Source organism: Corvus kubaryi, unplaced genomic scaffold, assembly GCF_017639235.1.
Source record: "Corvus kubaryi isolate FWS band 111438036 unplaced genomic scaffold, C.kubaryi_AGA036_p1.0 37398, whole genome shotgun sequence".
Taxonomy (NCBI): Eukaryota; Metazoa; Chordata; class Aves; order Passeriformes; family Corvidae; genus Corvus; species Corvus kubaryi.
Window position 1 is genome coordinate 22,796,286 of NW_024581137.1, and position 22,341 is coordinate 22,818,626.

General features: G+C 41.2%; 2 protein-coding genes across 3 annotated transcripts in view; one reads left to right on the forward strand and one right to left on the reverse strand.

Moving 5' to 3' along the window:
- Positions 1–16,009: 16,009 nt before the first annotated feature.
- The window catches only part of LOC121672001 (proline-rich protein 12-like), an 8,690-nt gene continuing 2,358 nt past the window's right edge, over positions 16,010–22,341 (reverse strand). Inside the window, exons 2-3 of the mRNA XM_042044386.1 lie at positions 20,613–22,335; positions 16,010–18,943 (exon numbers count right to left, since the gene is read on the reverse strand). Coding sequence (XP_041900320.1) covers positions 20,903–22,335 — 1,433 coding nt within the window. The 3' untranslated portion in view covers positions 16,010–18,943; positions 20,613–20,902. The remainder of the gene's footprint in view (positions 18,944–20,612; positions 22,336–22,341) is intronic.
- SATB1 (SATB homeobox 1) overlaps positions 21,771–22,341 on the forward strand; it is a 93,123-nt gene continuing 92,552 nt past the window's right edge. Inside the window, exon 1 of one of the 2 annotated variants that reach the window (XM_042042892.1) lies at positions 21,771–22,097. The gene's annotated coding sequence lies outside the window, so the exon portion shown is untranslated. The remainder of the gene's footprint in view (positions 22,098–22,341) is intronic. The other variant, XM_042042895.1, reaches the window with a different exon arrangement.

Below are 22,341 nucleotides of genomic sequence, written 5' to 3' on the forward strand. Positions count from 1 at the left end.
AAAATGGGGCCCTATTTCAAACAGCAGGGGTTGGTTAGGACAAGGCAAGTTACCATGACCACAGTTTCTAATGTAAAAGTGTCAATGTGCTCGGTGTATTCATAATGTGTTTATTCTCATTACAGTTTTCAATTTGTCAGTGTTTTACTGGCATGCAACCACAGAGCACAGACAGCTATTGCTGGTTAACCTTGTTATTGCAGACAAGTTACAAGTCCTGACAAGAGTCTGATAACTGTGCCTACTTATTTTAAGCCATGCATGAGGAAAGGGTAGGAGGTTCAAAGTAAGTTATGCTTTCCTGTGTGAGTCCCCATATGATCACTCAAAGTTACTGTAAATATAAAAGCAGAAGTGCCTGATTGCCATTTTGTCATTATGACATTAGACAAGAAGGTAATCAAAAGACAGAATCAAACATGAGGCTGAAGTTACAAAAGTGTAAAACCCTGAAGCCTCAATCCTCTAAAGCAAATGTATGGATTTAGTCACCTGTACAGGTCCTTGCAGGATGGAGGACTCATTCACTTGCAAATAATCTTTCCTGGAATCTATATCCCAGAAGAAACAGTGAACAAACAGGTAAAGAGTGGAAATTACTATTTCTTATGGAAAAAATGTGCTTTTCTCCTCCGCCTCCTTTTCCTCTTGACACATTTACTGCTTATTCATCTGTCTCAGCACCTTGCTGCATCCTGATGTAGACTTTGTAAACTTGCTGGGTCAGAATAGTCTCTTTTCCTATTAATTTAACAAATCAAAAACAACTTCTAAAAATACCCCGTGATCTAGTCCTGATCCTTGACTGAGGCCACATATCAGTGCTGCAATGTAAATATGACCTTACTACTTCACCAAATGATCCACAGCAGTTAAATAAAAAATATACAGTTGTGAAGGGAGGGGGGAAAAAAAAGTTTAGGCAATTCCTGGGTGCAATTTCACTTATCATGGTAAATCAGATAACACTCTTACAGCTTCCCAAAAAGAGACACATAAATAATATCTTTTTAATATTCTGAGACACTGGCCATGCGCTGTTCTTTAAAAGTGAGGATCGTGGAGGTGCAGCCCTACAATTAAAGGATTCATATTCTATGTACATTTTGTCATCTAAATCAGTAAGCCACCAAGGACTGCTGGTTAAAAAAAAAAAAAAAAGGAATAAAAAATATAAGAAAAGGGGAAAAAAAAGGACAAGTTATCAATCTCTAACAAGCATCTGCCAGTGGCCATTTGCACATCACTTCTGATTGTTGTCCTGCTGTGGAGAGAAGTGGTGCTGCCCAGTGTATACCTTTGGTTTCAGCAGAACTTCCTTATCATTAAGGTCTATTACAGTTCATTAGTGTCCTACAACATGAGCAGCCAACATATGGGAGGTAGAGCAGAGAGAGCCAGGATTCTGCTCCCAAACAGCATCTGACGCTGCTTGGAAATCCTGCTTCTTCGGTCTAGGAATATGCTGCCTCTGGAAAGGCAGTATCTTACACACATAGCATTCTTTCAGTGGAGGCCCATTTTATCAGAAAATTTAAAAAAAAAAAAAAAAGCTAAATCAGAGAGCTGTGGAGCTGCTGTAAAATTTAAATTAAGAAAACACTTTTCTCATTCATCTTTTAATGTTCCTTCAAATTAGATGGAGAGGAGAGATAGTTACTTGCTTCACCCTCACCCTTCTCCACCCTATCATTTACCCACAGAAAAGACTGATTTATAACAACAGTAACTTCTGTACTATCAGACATCTACAAGTTTTTCAGTCTGCAATTTTACCTCACATGAATAGATACTGCAGACTTAACACGCTTCAAAAAGTTAGAACCATTTAATGAACTACTACTAATGTGACTACACTTCTGAAGACACGCAGTTCTTTCAAATGTGTTTCCAAGTGAAGTTATGCTTCTGAGATTTATTATAACACATATATTTTTTCCTGAAAATTCTGGGCTCAACTAGTTGGAAAGCCGAGAGCGGAGTGTACAGACATCTCCTTGTTAGCTGTGGACTGGACCATTTTCAAGATAGACGGCTTTAAGTAGAACTGTGCTTAAATTATTCTTAAGTATTTGAAAACTGGTTATTTTCTTCTTTGAAATCTGTTTTGATCCAAGCTTGGCGTAAAGAAAAACCAAAGTAAATTAAAAGCAAAACTGTCAATTTCTGCATTTGTTGTTTTGCAGCCCTACAAACGTTCTGCATTAGGATACTCCAACTCAGAGTAGAAATTTCCCACATCAATTCACAAAGCTTCAAGATGGGAACACCTATTCTTCTGATAAAATATTTGTTTAGAGAAACCTCCCGAGCTCCCCAGTGCCAGTTTTGCCACCCTGGTAAATATTTATAAATGAGTCACAAGCATCTGAACAAAAACTTTGGATTGGAAGCCTGACTTAAGCACCAATATTAGCGCCTATATTCGTATTTCACTTGCTGACCTTGTATCTGCCACTTTCATGGGAAAATCAAATGCTTTACATTATTACATTCAATTTCTGTCTTATATTTCAGGCCACATCTAAATTCTACTCCATGAGGTTCATGATGGTATGTTTCTTTATGAATCATACAGTTGTCAGCACCATGGGTCTTGGGTAAAGTTAACACACCTGACAAAGCTAAACCATAAGGGACATTTTGTTGTGTCTGTGAGAGTGAAACACCACATTTAAATTGATTTTGTTTATATCCAGTGCACAAAAGAAACTTATTTTTATACTCTGATACGCCTTGGTATCAGGAGGTGAAACATCACGAGTAATAAGGCATAAAGGGGGTCACAGACATTTCACCAAAACAAATATACTTTTTTGTACATGAGATGCCATGTCAGGGTTAATCCCATTTTTAGCTCTGTGGCTGACAGTCCACAGGGACTGTGGTGTCTCCACACAGCTATGCTACATAAGCAGCCTATGTGACTCTCATTGGGCCAGTAGATTCACATGGCAACACACTGTTTTGGAAAAACATCAGAGTTAAATTAAGGTTGTTTGTTTGTTTTGGTTGTTTGTTTTTTTTTTTTTTAATTAAATGCCAAGGAGAACTTAAGAATTATATGAACCGTGTGAGGTCCATCACCAAGGGATTCCTGGCCAGCATTTCCGTCCAGTCACTCACAACTTTGAAAAGCCAGGGTGAGTTTTCTTAGCCAGTTTCATCTCAGGATCAAAACACAATTCAGACCGATGAGGTTCTCTGAAATTAAAGGAAAAAAAAAAGTAATATGGTCTCAGTTGCAATCCTCATATTGATCTTCATGGGGCCAAGATCATTCCATCTACACTAACCACAACTCCCCTGGTGCAACTGGAGACCCAGAGATGTCAGGCTGATCACTTTGCATGTCTCTGTAAAAGAATGTCGGGGACATGAATCCCAACAGAAGTTGCAGTGGGAAAATGAGCCTCCTACAGAAATGCAGGGAATGTGCTGGAAGGAAAAGACCTTTCTTTCAGGCATGCAAAGTAAAACCACAGCAGGTATTCTCTTGCATGTCTCTGTACTACCTGGACCTTTCAGGTGTTGGAATGATATACTTCCTGATCTATAGCAGAGCAAAACAAAACAAGTTTTAAAACAAAGAAAAGCATTTCTTAAATTTTTCTTCCTGATGCTTTAGATTTGGAAAGATGTGACAGAGAAACCCTGAAGCTGAGGGGAAACAAGACAAGAGAATTAATGGCTAAATAATTTACACTTTTACTATTACAGTCACAATGGCTGATGGACTGAGGGCAGGCTGCTCATAAAAAGGTGAGGTATATAGGACACGGTGGAGAAGGGTTTGAGTGGACAGTAATACAAGTGCTACAAAGTAAAAGAGAGATTTATATTTTCAGCAGTGTGTGACCTGCTGGCATGGTTTTAAATAGCACTACTCTTACTTAAAATGTGTTAAAACACAGTAATTAGCCTGAATTGTAGCAGAGCTCATTTTTCTAGCGCTAATGGTCAGGATTGCAGGAAGAAAAACTGTGAAGACCATAAACTAAGTGCAAGCCAATATGGGAATATCTCCATGTTTGTGGACAGACTGCCCCATTTATTACAAAGGCATTAACTGAGACATTTCTCATGGTGTTTGAAAGGGTAACAATACTATCCTCAGCAATATTACAGTTAAGAAAGTGTGCAGGAACAGGCTGATTATCAGAAACAGCACAAATATTTTATTTTCCTGCCTGAAAATAGTTGAAAGCAATAGGAACATGTATCTGGTGCCAAAAAAAATACAAATATTATCACTCCAGCATAGGATTCAAGAGCCAGCTCTCAAATTTGAGTCCAAACATTACTGACAATTCTTTAAAAAAAGTTCAGTAGCATGTTTTTAAAAAATTCAAATGTTTCTGCAATTGCCGTTTTCATCCAGATCACAAAGAAGAAGTATCAGAACGTGAAGAGAAAGGTCTGGCAGTCCTGCTGAGCAAGATGAAAACACAAGAAGAGTAGAAGACTCACAAAAACAAACAACCCCTCCCAACAGTTTTTTTGGTGGGTCTTTTTTTTTCCACATTTCTCCAAACAAGAAATTAGGAGAAGTGTTTTTATGTTGAGGATAATATCCCTAAATTATTTGAAGTATTCTTCTCACTACTGATTATTTATTAGAATATTTTTTGTTAATACTTGCTAAGGGTGTCACCCAAACTGGCTGAAATCAAAGGGACATTCAGACAAATTCCCCTGCTTCGCCCCATTTTCTGGGACAGTTGTAGAGAGCTGTGAGAGCCTGTGGTGGCAGAAGACAAGCCAGTCCCTGGTGGTGCCTACATCCATTGGGGGGCTGCAGAGGCAGGCAAGGGTCCCAGGAGGTTGCAGAAACATCTCCACCATCCTCGTACAAGAACCACAGAGATCCACACCCCAAATGTGTGTGTTGCTGAGCCCTGGACTAGCTGGGGTGGACAGACAGCAGCTTGTCACCATTATCTGCAGACAGGACGGACAGAGGGAGATGCCTGAGCAGTTCCCGGGGTGGGATTCAAGAGGAGCAGGGATTGGTGCTCTGGAGGCAGACTCAGGCACAGGTGTCCGCAACCAGAGTGCCGGAGGGAGGGTCACCTCGCCAGCATGGGTCCAGATGGCATTGCACATGGCTCTCCTCTTTCCGGAGCTGTGTCTACTGAGGCAGCACCTAAGGTCATGGCAAGGCTTGGCAGAGACCTTGCAGAGCTCCCTCTCCCCCCACAGTTGCCTGGATTTGGAAGGCCACTGGGTTTGCAAACAACAAGCTGCTCTCCCCCGAGCTGGGGAGAGCTACCTGGTGACCTTCCAGAAGACAGTGCCTACCAGCCTTTGCCCTGGCATGAGTGAACTGCCAGCTCCAAGAAAAATAAAGAAAAAGCAAAGCAAACCACAGTGGTGCTCCTCCACCTATCTCAAAATTACAGGTGGGGAGTCAGTTGTTCCTTACCTAGGAGACCGCTGCAGCATTACTTGGCTTGTGATAATTACCCAGAGCATCTGAGAATATTGGATCTGGGCTCAGAGGTAGCAGCTCTCACCAGCCAGGTGCTGTGCACCAAGCATTGAGTTAACACCAGTGCTTGTCAAGGGGCCTTGGACAGTAGATATGGTGCCTGATCGACTGGTTTTGATGCTCCCAAAAGAACTAGCACTTTCTGTTCTAGGCTTAAACATTGTGTTCTTCCTCACTGCCTTCTCCAACTCAATGAGTGGCCACATACTGCAGCGCGCGTTCATACTGGTGGGACCTTCACATGGGATCAAGTGTTAGGATGGCATTACCAGGGATACCACAGTGACTATGGGGGTGGGGATAAGTCCAGTGGCATGTCAAACCATGGACATCAATCTCTCAGGGACGAGATTGATACAATCCAGGATACTGCAAGGGTACCTCTCTCATGAAGAAGTGACAGGAGTCAGAGGAGATGATGATCCTCCCTGGGTTATCAGTAGTTAAAGATACCTTGAGATTGACATAAAGTGACAGGATAGTCAAACTTCTGCCCAGAACTACAAACTCCAGGAGTCTTGTGCCTTATACATAGCTTTTATGGACTTTTTTTTTACAAGTTCAAAGAGCATGAAAATATGACCTAAATATAATGAATACAGTTACAACTATACATCACTCCAGATGAAGCAAGAGTACTGTGTTGGACTGTACTGTGCACCTCAGTAAAGTATTAATATAGTAGGAGGTGCACCACTTACTTGTAAACCATTCATCATTCTCATCCTCAAGTTTAATTTGTTGTTGAGGCACAGGCCACAGGTTGAGCATTTCAGCTCATTTAAGGAGTTATGACCCAACACCATGCCGTGGCTACTGTATTCCAAAAGACTGAACATCACTGTTAATCACAGCTTCCCAGCAGATCCAGAGAGGGAATACCATAAAATTGTTTAGTAAACAGTGCAACTGCTTTGAATGAAGATGAAAGCCCAATTTGAAATATTTGAAAGTAATTTTTAAAGAAAAAAGAAAAGGCATAAATTCTTATTACACGTTTCCACAAAATCCTTTTCTGCTGCTATTACAGTGTACCTTCCTGGGATAAATGTGTGGTTTACAGCATCTACATCACAATATATAACTTTTAGCACTCACTCACTTGATGCTGTAACACATGCAGAGACACTTTTTTTTTTCCTCCTCGATCTTCTTTTGGATATTTCTTAAGGCTTGTCTACTCAGGGAAAGTTAAGCAGCAGAGCAACTCCAGGATAACTACTCTGTGATAGCTCCCTGTGGATGCTTCATTGCAATAAAAAAAAAGACTTTATTTGGGAATAATTACCATGCATTGTGAGTAGTGGAATAATTAATCTAAAATAAAAACCAGCCTAATTCCAGTATAAAGTATATACACCCATGCAGGAGGTTTTTGTCTGCTTGTTTGGGGATTGAGTTTTTTTTTCCCAGAATATGAATTCAGTACAAGAGTAGCTAGAATACTTTCTTTTTTCCCCTAGAATAACTATGTTAGTCCATTTTTCCTTATAGATAAGGTTATGATATTGATTTAAATAAAACATCTGTCACCTGGATTCTTGTTAGTTTGAAATGTAGTTTTTCTCAGTCCAAAATATTTGTGTTGGCAGCCAGTAACAGGCTGATGCGCCTTTCCTTGACAAGGATTTTCCATTCCTTGGTAACAGGAGGACTTGTCCTCCCCAGCATATTCTTTGGATAGGAAATCTGTAGCTGGAAGCCAAAGTGTTACAAATTTTATTTTGTGGGATCATGCTGGAAATTATCTTCTTTTTTGTATATCTCTAGCAAAAAGAACAATTGTCTCTGGCCCACAAATCCAGAAGAATCATATTGTGACTGGCAAACCCTTATCTAATAGTGTTTTGTCTCTCCTTTCTCCCTAAATGCAACTGGCTATTTATTCTAAGCAGTTAGGTAATAGACAAAGATTTGAGAAGGCCTGGATGATTTGTCTTTTAAGCAAAGCTGAAATAGCTCTCCACCTGGCCAAGACACCGGCCAACCACAGACATCTCTCCTGGTCTGGTAGCACTGATTTGTCTCCAAGTTCACTCAGGCATTTCCTACCTCCTGTATTTATGACCTCTCCTGCCTTTGTATTTTAACTGGCTCTGCTCTCAGGCTGTGGGTGGAGAGAAATGTGTAAAACCACCTGCCCGTGATGATGTGTTTCCATTCAGCTTCAGGAAAAAAGGTTTATTCAGTAATTAAAAACTCTTTTTTGCCTTTAGATGTGCCTAAGCACTTCTACCAGAAGCATAAGACATGCAAACAAATCCATTCCTCATCCATCTTGCTGGCTCGCCTTTCCCTTTTAAAACCATGTAATTCTGTAATTTTGGTTGAAGGTGATCTTCAGGATTCTTAGCTCTTTCATAATATGGCCTTTCATTTCCCTACTTACCCTTTAGCATTTTTAAGATCTGGCAGCAAGGGCTGTTTCAGATACCAAATGTGTTCATGATATTAATAGTGTTTTAATACACAGGCCAATGGAGATATTTAAAGCATCCCATGAACCATAAGGAGTTAAATTCAACTGTCTTCAATATGAATCAGCTTTATGTGCAGATGAATTGCCAGGCAAAGAGCAAACTGCAAATGTTGTTCCTGATTCTGTGTACACCAGCATTTTTGGTAATTTTTAAACATTCTATATTATCTTTTAAACAACAGATGGTGTTAATAAAATTATAAACCACACCCCATAAAATACCAAACAGCAATAGCATTTTCCACGGAAATAATACAAGGTATGATATTTCCGCATTTATGAAAAGCTGAGCATGAAAAACATTCAGGTTGCAAAAGATAAGACCCAAAATACTCCTTTTCATTTCTTGTTAATGCAGCTTCAGCATTTTAATTAGTATCAATTACTGCGAATGGAGTTTTGGATGTGTTTTAACTTGTTCAAAAGTTTCAAAAAAGAAAGTTTTTTATTTGTTTGGTATTAGTCTCACTGCAAGTTCGGATGTGCAATGTGTGAAAAAAAAAGGATCTACTTTAAGAAACGGAGTTTGCTTTTAATCACTTAAACTGAAAGAGATGGATGACATGTTAAGTTTTCTGTGAGCTCTGAGTATTAAATTACTTAATAAAAGAAAAGTAAAAATTGGCATTGCTGTGTAACTAATCAGAAAATAATGAAAACACTCTTAAATAGGTGACAAGTCAAAGCTCTATCTAAAGGGCCAATTCAATCTCACATTAACTTTGATCGAAGCAAGAGCTTTTGGTACTTCTACAGACGGAAAAAAACACAGTGAATGTAGAGATCTCTATTCTACTGACATTTTTCAACGGTTTATAAACTAGATGGAAACACACTGGCTTTCTCCTTCAGACTAAACTTGCAGTCTGAATATCACTCCAGGAGAACACTACAGTAGTTTCCCAGCTACAGTATGGAGACATATGGACAAAACAAGTGTCTTCTGTACATGCAGGAGAATGCCACCAAGCCTGTCATCACTTGGGTCATTCAGCACTTCCTCTGTCTATTTTGAGCCCAGCCTGCTGCCGTATCACACTAGGCTGAAGGGAGAATCTGTTTCTTCTCTCCTCCATCTATCTTTCTGATAGTCACAAGGCAGTTCTCTTTCCCCCAGAAGCCAAACAGTCATGGCAGTTCAGCTACTGATCTTAAAGAAATGAAAGCAGAGAGTGTTTGTTAGAGGGCAAGAAGTCTGGTAGTGAGGATCTGAGCGTAGCTAGACTGCAGCACAGTGAAGTGTGAACCCAGTCAGACTCTGCATTAAATTATGGAAAGTAGTGATTATGCAGGATGAAAGCCTCGTCTCAGTCAGCTGCTGCCAGGTCTACCTGTCTTAAGGTGTTCCAGCAAGGTGTGTGGCTGAATCCTTGTAGCTCCACCCTCCTTTTGCAGTCTCCTGTGGCATGTGTGCATCTTCATTTTATAGTCTTCAGGGCTAGTCCTCTGAGTGCAGTTTGTATGAGTCAAGAAATTCATGCTGGCGTTACCAAGATCAGAATCTAGCCATTTGTATGTCTGAGCACATATTCTCCTTGAAACAAGTTTGTGGTAGTGTATTCAGGAATGTTTCGCACTCAGGTTCAGATCTGGTTCCAGCTGGAGTTCCCTTGTAATGTTCCAAATCTCATTAAGTTAATGAGAGTTTTTTTCCAGCAATTCCAACGGGATTCCCTGTTTGTGTGCCCACATCCTCAGCTCTCAGGAAGCCAGGGTGAGTGCTGGGAACAAGAGGTCACACTCCATCCTGGCTGCTCCTTTCTTAGCAGGACACTGAGCAGGGAGGTAAGGCAGCCACACTTGCCTGCCTCCCTCATGCCTTGTCTTCCCCTGTTCCCCAGTTTCTTCTGTTTATTGGTATGATCAGAGACTTGAATTTAGGAATGGAGGGTAGGAAATTTTCACAAGCAGAAGAAAAATTAAACATTAATTTTGTGGGATGTGCACACAGACATTACGGTGATGGGCAATGGTGTGACTCCCACCTACAGGTTAAGTTCAATCATTTAACATACGCTTTTTTCCTTTCCAACTACATTATCAAATTGCCCTGTCACACCTGGCTGCCTTGTTGACCATCCCAAAATAAAAGAGACCGCAGACAGAAGAGATTGCCCTCAGATGAACTGGGATGGCTGGAAACCTTGCACAGCAGGGGACAAAGCTGACATTTTCATGGAAAGAAGACTGTAGCAATCAGGACAGTCAAACCAGTACCTTTAATGAGAACTAGATTCACCCACACAAACAAGTTGAATGGACTCAGAGATACATATCTTCTCATATCCAAATCATATACTTCCTATTAGCACTACAATTATTATACAGACTCACTAAGAGAAGACAATCTTCCTAAATATTTATTTAGTGTTGATAGAATTGCTTACAAAACCTCTCTCTCATTCTGAGAATCTCTTACAAGACTCCCTTGTTCCCAAGTTCATTATTGCTACTTATATTATTACTGTAAATCTTTCTAATGCCTCAAATGCTTGGCTCAGAAGAACATTTTTATAATGAGGGTGGGGCAATGCAAAACTTTTCCTCTCCTAATTCATTGCTAAATTGTATTTGCAAGTTCAAATGCCAGAGTGATGAAATCACAATATTATTCATTGGATTTTGTTTGATTATTTGGTGGTGTTGTAGGGAACGTATCTATAAAATAACATGAAAAGCAAAGCAACAGAGCCGTAGGGGTTTTCCGGAATTTCTCTTCCGCACACATCAATTTTACTGTATGACTGTCCTGAAAGATTTATGCTTTGTGTTTTGAGGGCCAGGTTTTAAATGGCTTCACAGAATAAAAATATTAAAATTTAAATGCAACTTTAAAAATGTGTGTTGGACCTTTGGGCCTTCTGAAGAGGTCAAGTTCAAGAGACTTATAAAAAGACCATTCCCTGAGAGACTGCATGGGAAAGCCTATTAACATTACTGCTTTCCCTTTATTTCCCCTTTGATCATAAAGTAAGGTTATGGGTGGCAAAAGCTGTAATGGTGGGAAGATCCCAAATAGGATAGTACGATTTAATCTACTGAACATAAAAACCCCAAATTACCAACAACAATATGGTGGGTTACCAATCAAGAGTATGACTACAAAATACCTTAAGGAGAAACAAAAACAATAACAACAACAAAAATGAGGAAAAAAAGCCCTGTACAATTCCACAGTAGGAATGAAGTTTGTTTTTTTTTTAAAAAGGAGAAAGAGAATTTTCATTCTACTTTAACTAAGTTTTATTTTGCCCATATGACAAAAAACATAACTACTATTTAAAGTGTTCCTAAATAGTGACTAAAAATAAACAAGCTCTGCATCTGGGTTAGAAAATACCAAAGGACAATTATCTGTTTAGGCTAGGGACATGACTCAAAATCTCCATATTCCATACAGAGGATATCAAAGCCCTCTTTTTCCTACTTCTGCAGGTCTAATAGTGACAGTGAATGATTTAGGGGAAGATAGGGAGAATATACAAGTCTACATGAGCACTTCTGAGCTCATTTTCATCCAAACAAACTGGTTTTTGACTGTTACATATATTTTATAATAAAAGCTGGGGGCTTTTTCTCAATCTTACTGTATGAGGTAAAATTTAGAAAATATACTCTATTAACTTTATCAAGTCTTCCATTGCTGCTATGGCCACTTTTTAGTATGTGGGTATCAAAAGGTCCCAAGTGCAAAACAGACTTAAGCTCATTGATTTTAAATAGTCCCATCTAAATAAAAGCAAAATTTGGCTCTGAACACCTCTAGCAGAAAACTCTGCTACTGTCATGAATATCTTAAATGTAATCTTTTTACTTTTAATTAACATTCTAAAGAGAAGAGGAAGTTGGAAATCCAGATAAATCTGTTATGAGTCAATTAAGAAGCCAGGATTAGCATATGCAATCAAGATGGGTGCAGCAAGATTTCATGGAAGAGTTCATGAGGAAGCAACCAGGATGTATCATTTGCATGGGCAGCCTCCTTGGTTTGTGTTCTGCTCAACCTCAGTATTGTTGACTTGACTCACTGCCTGAACATTGCCAAGCAGTAGCAAACCACGATTTCATTTTCCTGCTTGCACAGATACAACTTACCTTGACATGTGGTTTTAAAAGAGACAAATCATATGAACTATGACAAACCATAGTGGTCCTTTTCTTCTTTTTGTAGATGTTCTTTTTAGTAAAATCTCTTCCTTAACCTCAGTTGTTTTACTATCATCAGCAGATATTGCAGACTGTCCTACTATTTCCTTGATCTGATAAATTATATTGAATACTTGTCTAGGACTAAAGTGGGATACTTCACACATAGGCCACCTGAGCAATGGAAGCCTTTAACAGGGAGTGACTGATCAGCAGATGACATAAAAGGAATTGATGAACTCACATGAGTTACCATCAGTTAACTATTTATATTCTAAAGCCGATGTCCAATTTACAAGAGAATGCTACAAATTTTTTTTTTTTTTTACATGAGCTTTATGGTGCAGAACTTGAAACCTTTTACAGTTTTAGCTGATTATTTTAGAATTTGGTCATCATGGAGCATCCATCTATCCATGGTTTACCTTTTCTACAAATAAACTGAAAGCATGAGCATCTTGGGAAAAAAAAGCAAATGTTTTCCTAGCTTCACCTTTCACAGAAAGAAGATTTCAAGGCTTTTAAAATGTGATATTCAACAGTAATAAAAATAATTTAATATATATCTGTGATCTCAATTGTTTTGAAAAAAGCTGTCCATAGCACTGGAGAACAATACAAATTTAGCACAGCTGCTGAAAGACAGTCACTACTGAACTAATTTTCAACATATGGTGTGATTTTGCTTAGATCTACAGATTGAGGGAGTTTGATGAAAACTAAACAATCGTTCATAAATCTCAAGCCTCAGTTACCATGGTTCACAGGAAGCCATACACCTAATGCCAGTTAAGAAAACTATTTGTTTAGCAATGACTAGAACAAGATTATAGAACATGAAATGAGAAAAACTGAATTTCAGCCACCTGAAGCAGTGTTAGAAGCTCATGTCTGCTTTTGCTGATTTCTCATTCAGTATTTATGATAGGCTTTGCACAACATTGCTTTCCCTCGTATTGACCAAGACTTAAATTGATACTGGTGTAACACAAAATTTTATCCCTTCAGATTCAACAAAGAAAATTATCCTACATCACAAATGCAGTTTCCGAATTTGAAGTTTTTGAAAAAAAAATACAATACTGAGAGTTTTGTGGGTTTTTTTTAAACATGCTGCACACTGGAAGATGGGAAGGCCCTGACAGTGCAGTAAAGACTGGCCACTATAATCATGGCAAACATAAGCCTTTTTTCTAGGACAGAAACTTCAAGGTATCAAAAGAAACACATCTCCTGGGTCTTCTTTTGTCTTACTGAATCATCATAGTCAATCTAAAAAGAAAAAAAAAAGAGTAAGGAGCCCTGCAATTCAGAAATGCTCTACATGGACTACATTTTTAGAGGGTGTAAATACATTAGAATATATCAATATATATGATGAAATTAGGGTAAAAAGGTGTGTTCTAGAGGCTTCTCAATGTGTGCACACTATTAAAATCTGTCTGAGATCTGTTTGGCGAAAGCAACAATTATATTTCATACTAAAGAATATGCAATTACAGCCCTCTTAGCACTTCCTGCTTCCTTCAGCAATGAAGACCTGTCTGCACTGAAGATTATAAAGTCCTCCACTGTTTCACTAGGTCACCAGACTAAACAGGCCAATCCACTTTCACAGCAATTTATTCCATATTTTCTCTTTTGGGCCAACTTCTTTTATAATAAAACTGGGCCTAGCTGGAGATTTACAGGACTGTCACCACAGGAGAGCTAGCCCCTGTAAAATGACATAGAATGCTGTTTAAACTTAAGCACCAAAAATCTTTTGTCAAGTCCCTAGCGTATTTATTCTCATATCTATTATCTTTAAATTCTTCATCAGACATTGAAAAATATGATCTTCAGACTTCTCACGCTTCCACAAAAGTTACCACAGCCACAGAGCTGGTGTAAAGGCTTTATATACTAAACCATTATTTTAGTTCATGGTATTTGTCTCTCATCAGAAAAACCAGAAAGTCTACAGTTCAGATTTCTCAGGATCATAAATGGTTTGATTAAACTGCAGATGTTAATTAAGACCCAAATCTGTATCTTCATGCATAGCCAGAATAACCAGCTTGTTAGCTAGGGAAAGCCCAAGATATTTAGAATATTCCATCTTGTAGGATGTAGATCACAAGTGGAAGGGTTCCAGGGCAGCTTTGTAACCTACTCTTCAGCTGTATCAAGCAGGTTTGGGGAAGAAAACACGCATGGAGCAGACTGCCTGAACTGTGCCCATACATCCTATACGTGGCAAAAGCAGTCAGTGATGCCATGGCAGAGGAAAGCGACTGCTGTCATTATCTTTTTCTGGAGGGATATATCATCCCCTGATTTCAGAAGTTTTCAAGTAGACAAAATGAAATTATTTTTGAAGAAGAAATAAGTATCTTTAAATATCATTACACTTTTCCTAGAAAAGGCCAACATTTTAGTGTTTATTTCAATTTTAATTTAGATAAATTCCATAAAAATATAATTCTAACCTTGTGTCCCACAGGACTCAAAACCAATATGAGTGTCTAGCCATGTTAGCCATTAGAGCTTCTAATGGCAACCACTTACAGTGAGAATTTTCATTATAAATAATATGCAATCCAACAGTTTCCTGTGCTGTCCTTTGTGATGCAAAATAAAAATGGACCAGAAACTGTCCTGAGAGAACAGTTCCCAGCAGACACCAAATATTGCTCTTAATATGAAATCATCTGTTAGGAATAATTAGATACTGATTTATATGGTTTAGGGCCTAATCCTATAAAGGATTCCACTGTTCCAGCCCTGAATTTTTTGTCCCATGGCTCCCGACCAGGTATCCAGAATCATGTTTTGAAAGCACAACTTTCCTCTGGAGTACAAGGAGAGACACCTGGGTGGCCTGGAAAACAGCCAGCACAGCATGTCTTGACCTCAACATAAGACAACTGGAGTTAACAAGGGGAAAAATGAGGCTTGTCCCAAATCTACAATCCTGCCTCCTTCTAAAGCCAAGGCTCTACCTGAGAGTTACCTCTAAAGTCAGGGCTCTACCCAGGGCTGTCTGAGAGATGCCTCCATCCACTCGATATCTACACCCTCATTCTTTTTATGAAAATAGGTTCCTGTGATCTTTCCTTCAAAACTTATGTTTTATTAAAACATAGCTGGAGGAGAAGCTGGCTTCCCATCTCCCTCTATATAACAACTCTGTGATTAGAGCACTAATGCAATCATGGGATTCATCTCTGCTGCCCTGAAAGGCCCCAATTTACAACTCCTCTCACCCCGGGGAGGACCCTGACCACCAGGCTGATGGTTATTTTAGAAGAAGCAGTCTCGACCCTTCTACTGAAACAGTGCCCTTGAGCACAAAAGAATTCAAGATTCCTTAGATCATAATCTTATGTTTAGGTTATTCCCAGGGCTGGGGCACACACTGAGTTTTCTTGGGATTATTTTTGTCTTCACTACGTTAAATTGTTGTGGAATACATACAACATCTCCCTAAAAAAAAATTAAAAACAAAAACAAAAATAAGAGTAAAAATAAAAATAGTCCTGGGAATAAGTCCCACTATTACCACACTGACCCTGCTGCATTTTGTCAAGAATGCAGTCATGTCAGGGAGTCTGGGCACACTCCTGGAGTAACCAGGAGGCCAAGCTGACCAAGACACTCGAGCAGAAGAATATTGTGGGTTGAGAGGACTTGGGTGGGCATGAACAGTCCTGAATGGCCACTTAGGAGTCCCAGGTAGAAAAGGAACTAACTCTAAGGCAAACCTAGTGCTTTGAGGTTTAGGCAACTTCTTAGCAGAGGTTTTCTGAATCACAGCTGTTTGTTCACATGTTTAAATTCCACCCGATTCCCACATTTCACACCATCCAGATCCTCTTAGTGACCGAAACACAAGCATTGAAAGAGACATCTTTGTGCTCACCAAAATATCTTTTTATTTAGGAAAAAGCCAGCAGCAGTTACTGAAGACAGTTAACATTGAAAGCATTGAGTGGTTACCTTCGCAGCATAATGCCTGTCATAGCTCATCTGACAGACTGATTATTCAAAGTCTGGTGCACCTACGGTTGGGAATCACATTGCAAGGCTTAGGGCTTGACACTAAAACTGCCCTGTCTGTCCACAGGAAGAATTATGCTAAATTCTGATTTCGCTTCACAATATTCCCGAGGTGAAAAGGTAATTCTGAAGAAGTAAAATGTTTATTTTGACATTGTGACTGATGTCTTCTACTCTGTGACAGAAACATTAATAAAAGGCCTCACTAACTAGATGCTGTAAACTCCAGACCAAAGACATGTTTCTCTGAAACCTCTTTATTCTGGGCACGTTCTGTTTAGGCCCTTACAAAATCTCTACATTTCTAGAAACCAAGTGTATTTTTGTCTCTAAACAGCACAGTGGTGAGGAGTTTATATTATCACCTATAGCAGGAAAAGCTTTTTCACTGGACTTACCAAGAATACAAGAAAAAAGCTGAATTTCTCCTATTTCTTCTGGGTTTGTAGACCTGTTTACTAAGATCTAGTGGCACACCTTGTAACTCCTAGTTAGGTATTCAAAATTGTAGCATGACTACAACTTAAATATAATTTGTGAAATATATGCCATATTTGATAAAAAATGCATGTAGTCAGAATCATATGATGATTTAATTTGCATAGATGTAAAACCGGAATTTATTATACACAACCTATATTCATAAAAGTAGACAGTCACCTGGTTTCTCTTCAGTGGTTTAATCTGGCAGTCCCTCACTACAGGCAACAGAATTTTTAAAAGCAGCCAAGACAAACCAGACACCAAGTGGAAGGAGAAAAGAACAGACAATGTGCAGGAAAAGTGGTTCACACAAATATTAATATAACTCCTTCAATCCTTTAAAAAATTATACTTTTAGACTGATGGAAGATGCAGACGGCAGTCAGGCAAAACAGAAGTGAGTCTGACATCACTGATGCACCTGCAAAAAGTTGATCTTCCTTTCCAAAAAGCAAAGTTTTACAAGGAAATCTACAGGATGCACTTTACTTTTTTAGGTCATCCAAAGATCTCCTGTAACAGAGATGCAGAGCAGAAAACAGTTACCATCTTGGAGAGAAGCCAAATGGACTGAGGTACGGTGTAGCATCAGGGCCTGGAAACATGGGCCTTCACGGAATGATTGGAGAGAACTTAAGCCAGTCTGGAGACAGACAGATGAATATGTTATTATTGACATGATGCCCAATTCAGTAAACAAATTTTCAGAAGAGACATTCAAGTAGCAAGGTGATATAGGCCTGAGCTCAAGAGATTGGTGTGTAACCAACAAGCAGTAGAATAACCAAAAGACTGCAGAAAGGCACTGAAGATACATTCAGAAAAAGTCATTTATCTTCCACTGAGCCACTAGCAAGATGAAACATCAGAAAAGGTTGGGGTACTCACATTCAAAATACACACAGAAGGCTACTTCAGCATGGTTGTATCTGTTGACTACCATTTTCATCTACAACAGATAACATTTATAACTGATTGGAAAAACACAGTTACTCAAACCAAGTCTTAACATTTCATCAAGCTGCTGAGACATCCATGTATAGACCATGCCAGTATGCAGGTGTCTTTGCTATGTTCCACAAGCAATAACATATAAATAGTTTTCAAAACGTGGGCTGGAGTTTTTGTACGTTAAGAAGGAAAAAAGACCCAAATGTTATTTTCAGTTTCTGACATGCTCAGCTTAAGCAAACCATGAAGAAAGCAAGCAATTATAAGGAATGCTACGTGGCATGTAGGGGTTTTCACTGATATAGCATTATCCATACACTAAAAGCTGGTGATAAGCCATACTTGATAATGTACATATTACTTGAGAAGAACGTAAGTATCTGAGTGCTACTGAGAGTTCTGATGCTCATCTGTAATTTCAAGCTGAAGATGGCCTTCTCTGTCAACCATGGGTCAACATAACTCTCAAGTAGGCACAGGTTTCGCAGCGTTGCTTCTTGATAATGAACACTTCACTTCAAGACCCAGGTAATATCAGATACAGAAAAAAACCCCACATATGTATGTATTTGGTTCCTGGGTCTGTGTGGATGCTTTTAACCCCACTCTACTCCTCACTGAACTTCACTTTCCACCCCTCTGTACTCATGTCTAAACATAAAGGTATTTACATGTCTGAAAGGAACTGGAAAGCAACTGTGATAATTCCCAGAGGATTTTAAAGCTCTTCTCACACAAAAGCAACACATCATTATGTCACAGTAGCACTTCAATAAGAGGCACCTCAGGAAGGGCCTCTGACATAGTTATGATTAGCAGATTCATCATTTTCACTACCTCACTTGTAAAAGAAAGACTGGAACAGAAATATTTTCAGTTAGTATCATCCTACCCTGGAATCAGTTATGTCTGTAGGCCTTATAGAATGTGCCATCAATAACATGATCTTCAGACAACTGTACTTTCATGCATTGTTGGAAGTCCCTAAAACTGACGGGTCTTTGAAATCGCGTGTGTATCTGTTGTTCCTTGGCAGGTTCTAAATCCACAAATTCACGAGTGGCTTATTGTGATTCATATGCCACTTTCATTTTTGGCAGGTAATGCTAATGGTACTGGAGAATGACTATTTGAATGAGATCTGCACCCACTTCCCTCAAATCAGGACTCTAAAAATGCACAGAATGGAGCTGTCAGCATAAATAATAAAAAAAAAATTTAAAAAGAATGCGAACACTTATTCTGTATAGGGTTTCAACTCCACAGTTCCAGGCATCAGGGATGAGCAGGATGAACAGGACTTTCTGTAGTTCCTGTAGAAGGTTGGGCAAGCAAACATCTGGGGGTGGACACTGAGGAAGAGGAAATATCTACGTGTCGGTAATAGGAAAGTTATATTGTACACCTGCTTTTTAGGCATGCCATCTGTGCTCAGTCATACCATATAGCTTTGATGACATGCCACAGCTAAAGGACAGGCAATATATGTCTTGCTTCAGTGACATGAATGGCACAACTTGGTAAAACTCACTGCTTAATGATATAAATCATAACTCTCAAGCACAGTATATGGTTGTTCCATATGTTTTTCAGTGTTTAGACCCATATTAGGGATTTTGGCACTAAAAGCACTGAAGGAGCATTATTGTGAAAACCAATTCACACTAGGTAAGCAAGAGCACCTTTTCTATACTAATGCTGGACTTCCCATCATATTTTGTTAGTCTGTAACTATACCATAACATTCAGCTAATATTGTTTACAGTAGCCTAATATCAAGCAATTCTATTCCCATTACTGCTCACAGTCTGATATTAAATATTTGTTTCCAAAGTAAACTGCCCAATGTAGTTGAAAAGTATTACCACACTTTTTTTTTAAGCTGGATAAATCTTATCTTTTAAAAACAAAATGTGACCTTAAAAAAAAGCATGTATATTTTGACTAATACACAAAGTTGATGAAAAATAAGGTTTATGTTACATTTCTATTTTAAGGAAGGATTTTCCATAGTGCATTTGAGGATCTTTAAGACGGAGCTTGGTCTAAATTCAGTTCCAGTTCTGGATCTGGTCTTAAATCCACGTGTAGCCTCAGGCAAATGTGTTAATTTTCCCTTTTCAGTTTCCCTGCCTTTAAAGTGGGGATAACATGACTAACCCAAATAGTTTAGCTGCAATTTGTAGCAATGAGTAACTTGATTATTAGATTTCTGAGACATGAAACATGATTATTATTAGGGCTTACTGACCAGCCAGTCAAAAATGTGATACAGATAAAGGAGATGGGTCTTTGACAATAGAAGGATGCAGGTTAGTCAGTCAGTCAGTTAGAGCAGCCCTGCAAGGAGGCGACTCCAGGGAGGGGAGAGTTGGACCTATAAAAGTGAGAATGTCCCCTCCGTACTGATTTCCTATTTATTTTCCTATTTATTCCCATGGTATCAAAATACCATAAAAAGCTAAGTCCTCTCTGGGAAATGAATAGGTCCAAAGCACTACAACAAATCAGCTGCAGGCAAATAAATTTTTATCTGTGTAAGTGAGCTCAATGTTATTTTCTAGTGGAAATGTCAGAATTGATTAAAGACCTAGCATTTCTATTTAAAATGAGAGAGTAGGGGATGATACATTTTAAACAGAGAAAAAGTCAGCAGACTGATAACATGGAGATAAAGGGGTGGCTTAATTTCTAGTGTTGTTGCAGTAAATTAGTACTCAACATATTGAGTCCAAATTTGCACCACTGTACCTAGTATAAATAGTAGTGCCTTTTAATAATTGTGACAAAAATACTCTCCCCACTGGCAAGGTCAATATTATTAATTGCTATTCCTATTATTAACCTTTGGGCTTGTGTATCCTCCATGGATTAATGATTATTCAATAACTGAGCTACAAGGTTAACCTTTTAATAGCAATTAATAGAAGGACATACTGCTGGCTAACCAGCAAAAGCAATGACGTATCAACTTCTTGGCCTTGGTCTTGTTTCATGCAAAGGTGCCTATGGGAATTGTACCTGTCAGTTCCCAGAGCTGAAAGAGAAAATCTGCCTCAAAGTCGAGACAAATAAAAGACGGAGATTGGGCCGACATCCGAGGTCCCCTCTCCCATCAGTTTCCTAGGGAATAAGAAACAGCCTCAGCTTTCAGGGAAACCTGCACTCATTGCCAGGGTCATTCTCCAGGAAGTCCACTTCCAAATCCTGCATCAGTGAAGAGGGGAAAGAAGGTCTTAAAAACAAAAAAAGGAGAGAAAAGTACTTCCCCTAGGAGAAGTTTCACGAATAAAGGCGATTCTCAAACAGCGTTACGGAGGAGCACGTGGCGCCAGGTGAAACACCGGGCAGGAGCCCCAGAGTGATGCGCGGCGGGGCTCGGCCCCGCTCCCGGCCCGACGGGGCAGCAGAGCTGCCGGCGGGCCGAGGCCTCCGGGGGATGCCTGTCCGCACCCGGGAATCCCCAACCCGCGGAGGCCGCCAGCGCGGTAGCCGAGCTTCTCTCCCTCAGCCACTTCAAATCGCGGGTGGCCGTGGGGCGGCTGCCTGCCCGAAAGGGGCTGCTGCCGGTCCTCTGGGAGTAGCGGCGAGGGGTGGCCAGAGGGCGCGGGGGCAACTGTGGAAATAAAGGAGCGGGGGAAGCATGGAGAGAAGGGGGGAGAGGGGGGTGGGGGCGCGGTGCCGGGGGAAGGCAATGCGGGGACAGTGGAGGGTTTCGACCCGAGTTGCGGGGGGTAGGGGGTCGCGGCAGGGATGGACACACGCACACCCCCGTCCCCCGGCACTTCCACCAAGTCAGCCCCACCGCCCCGCGTGGCCGGGAGCCGCTGGAGGGAAGGAGCCGCCGCGCACACACACACAGACACACGCCACCGCTGCGCTCCAGCCGCCGCTCGGTTCTCCCCCCCTCCCACCGCCGCCGTGCAGGCAGGAGGCAGCGGGCGCGGAGCCGAGCGGGCGGCGCAGGGCTCGGAGTCCCCCGGCCCCAGTCGGACCGGCCTCCAGCGGCCGCGCTGCCCCGACGGCACCGCCGCCCCCTCCCCGGGGGCAGCGCGCACCTCCCCGCCCGGAGGAGCCGTGCGAGGCAGCGGGCGGGGGAGCGCGGGCACACACACACACTCACACACATATACACACACACACGCAGGCACACCCGCACAGACACGCAGGCAGAGGCAGGGCTGCCCCACGCCGGTACCTTGCTGCCCTGGTGTTTTCCGTCCGGGCTCCTCCTTGCTGAGGCAGCTCGGGAGCGGAGTCGAGCGGGCGGGTGCGTGTGCGTGTGTGTGTGTGTATGTGCGTGCGTGCATGCGTGTGCCTGTGTGTGTGTGCGAGAGCGAGCGAGCGAGAGAGACTCTCCCCCCTCCCCCTCCTCCTCCTCGCTCTCCTTCCTTTAAACGCCCACTCCTGATGGGTGAAAAGACAACTTGAACTTCAGTGCAATTAACTTCGCCGGCGCCTCGGAAGCCGGAGGTGTCGCCGGCCTCGCCCGCCGCGCTCCCATGAGTGAGTCGGTCCCGCTCCTTCGGCGTCGCTCCTGGGGGACGGGGGGGGACGGGGCCGTGCCGGGGGCACCCGCCGCGGCGATTTACCGAGGCCGGCTGTGCCGGCCCGGGAGGGCGGGCGGGAGGGAGGCGCAGGGCGGGTGGCCGCGCTTGGCGCTGCCGCTGCCGGAGCCTCCCGGCCGGCACGGGCTCACACCTGCCGCCGCGCCGCTGCCGGTCGCCGGCCCCGCTCCGGTCCGCTCCCC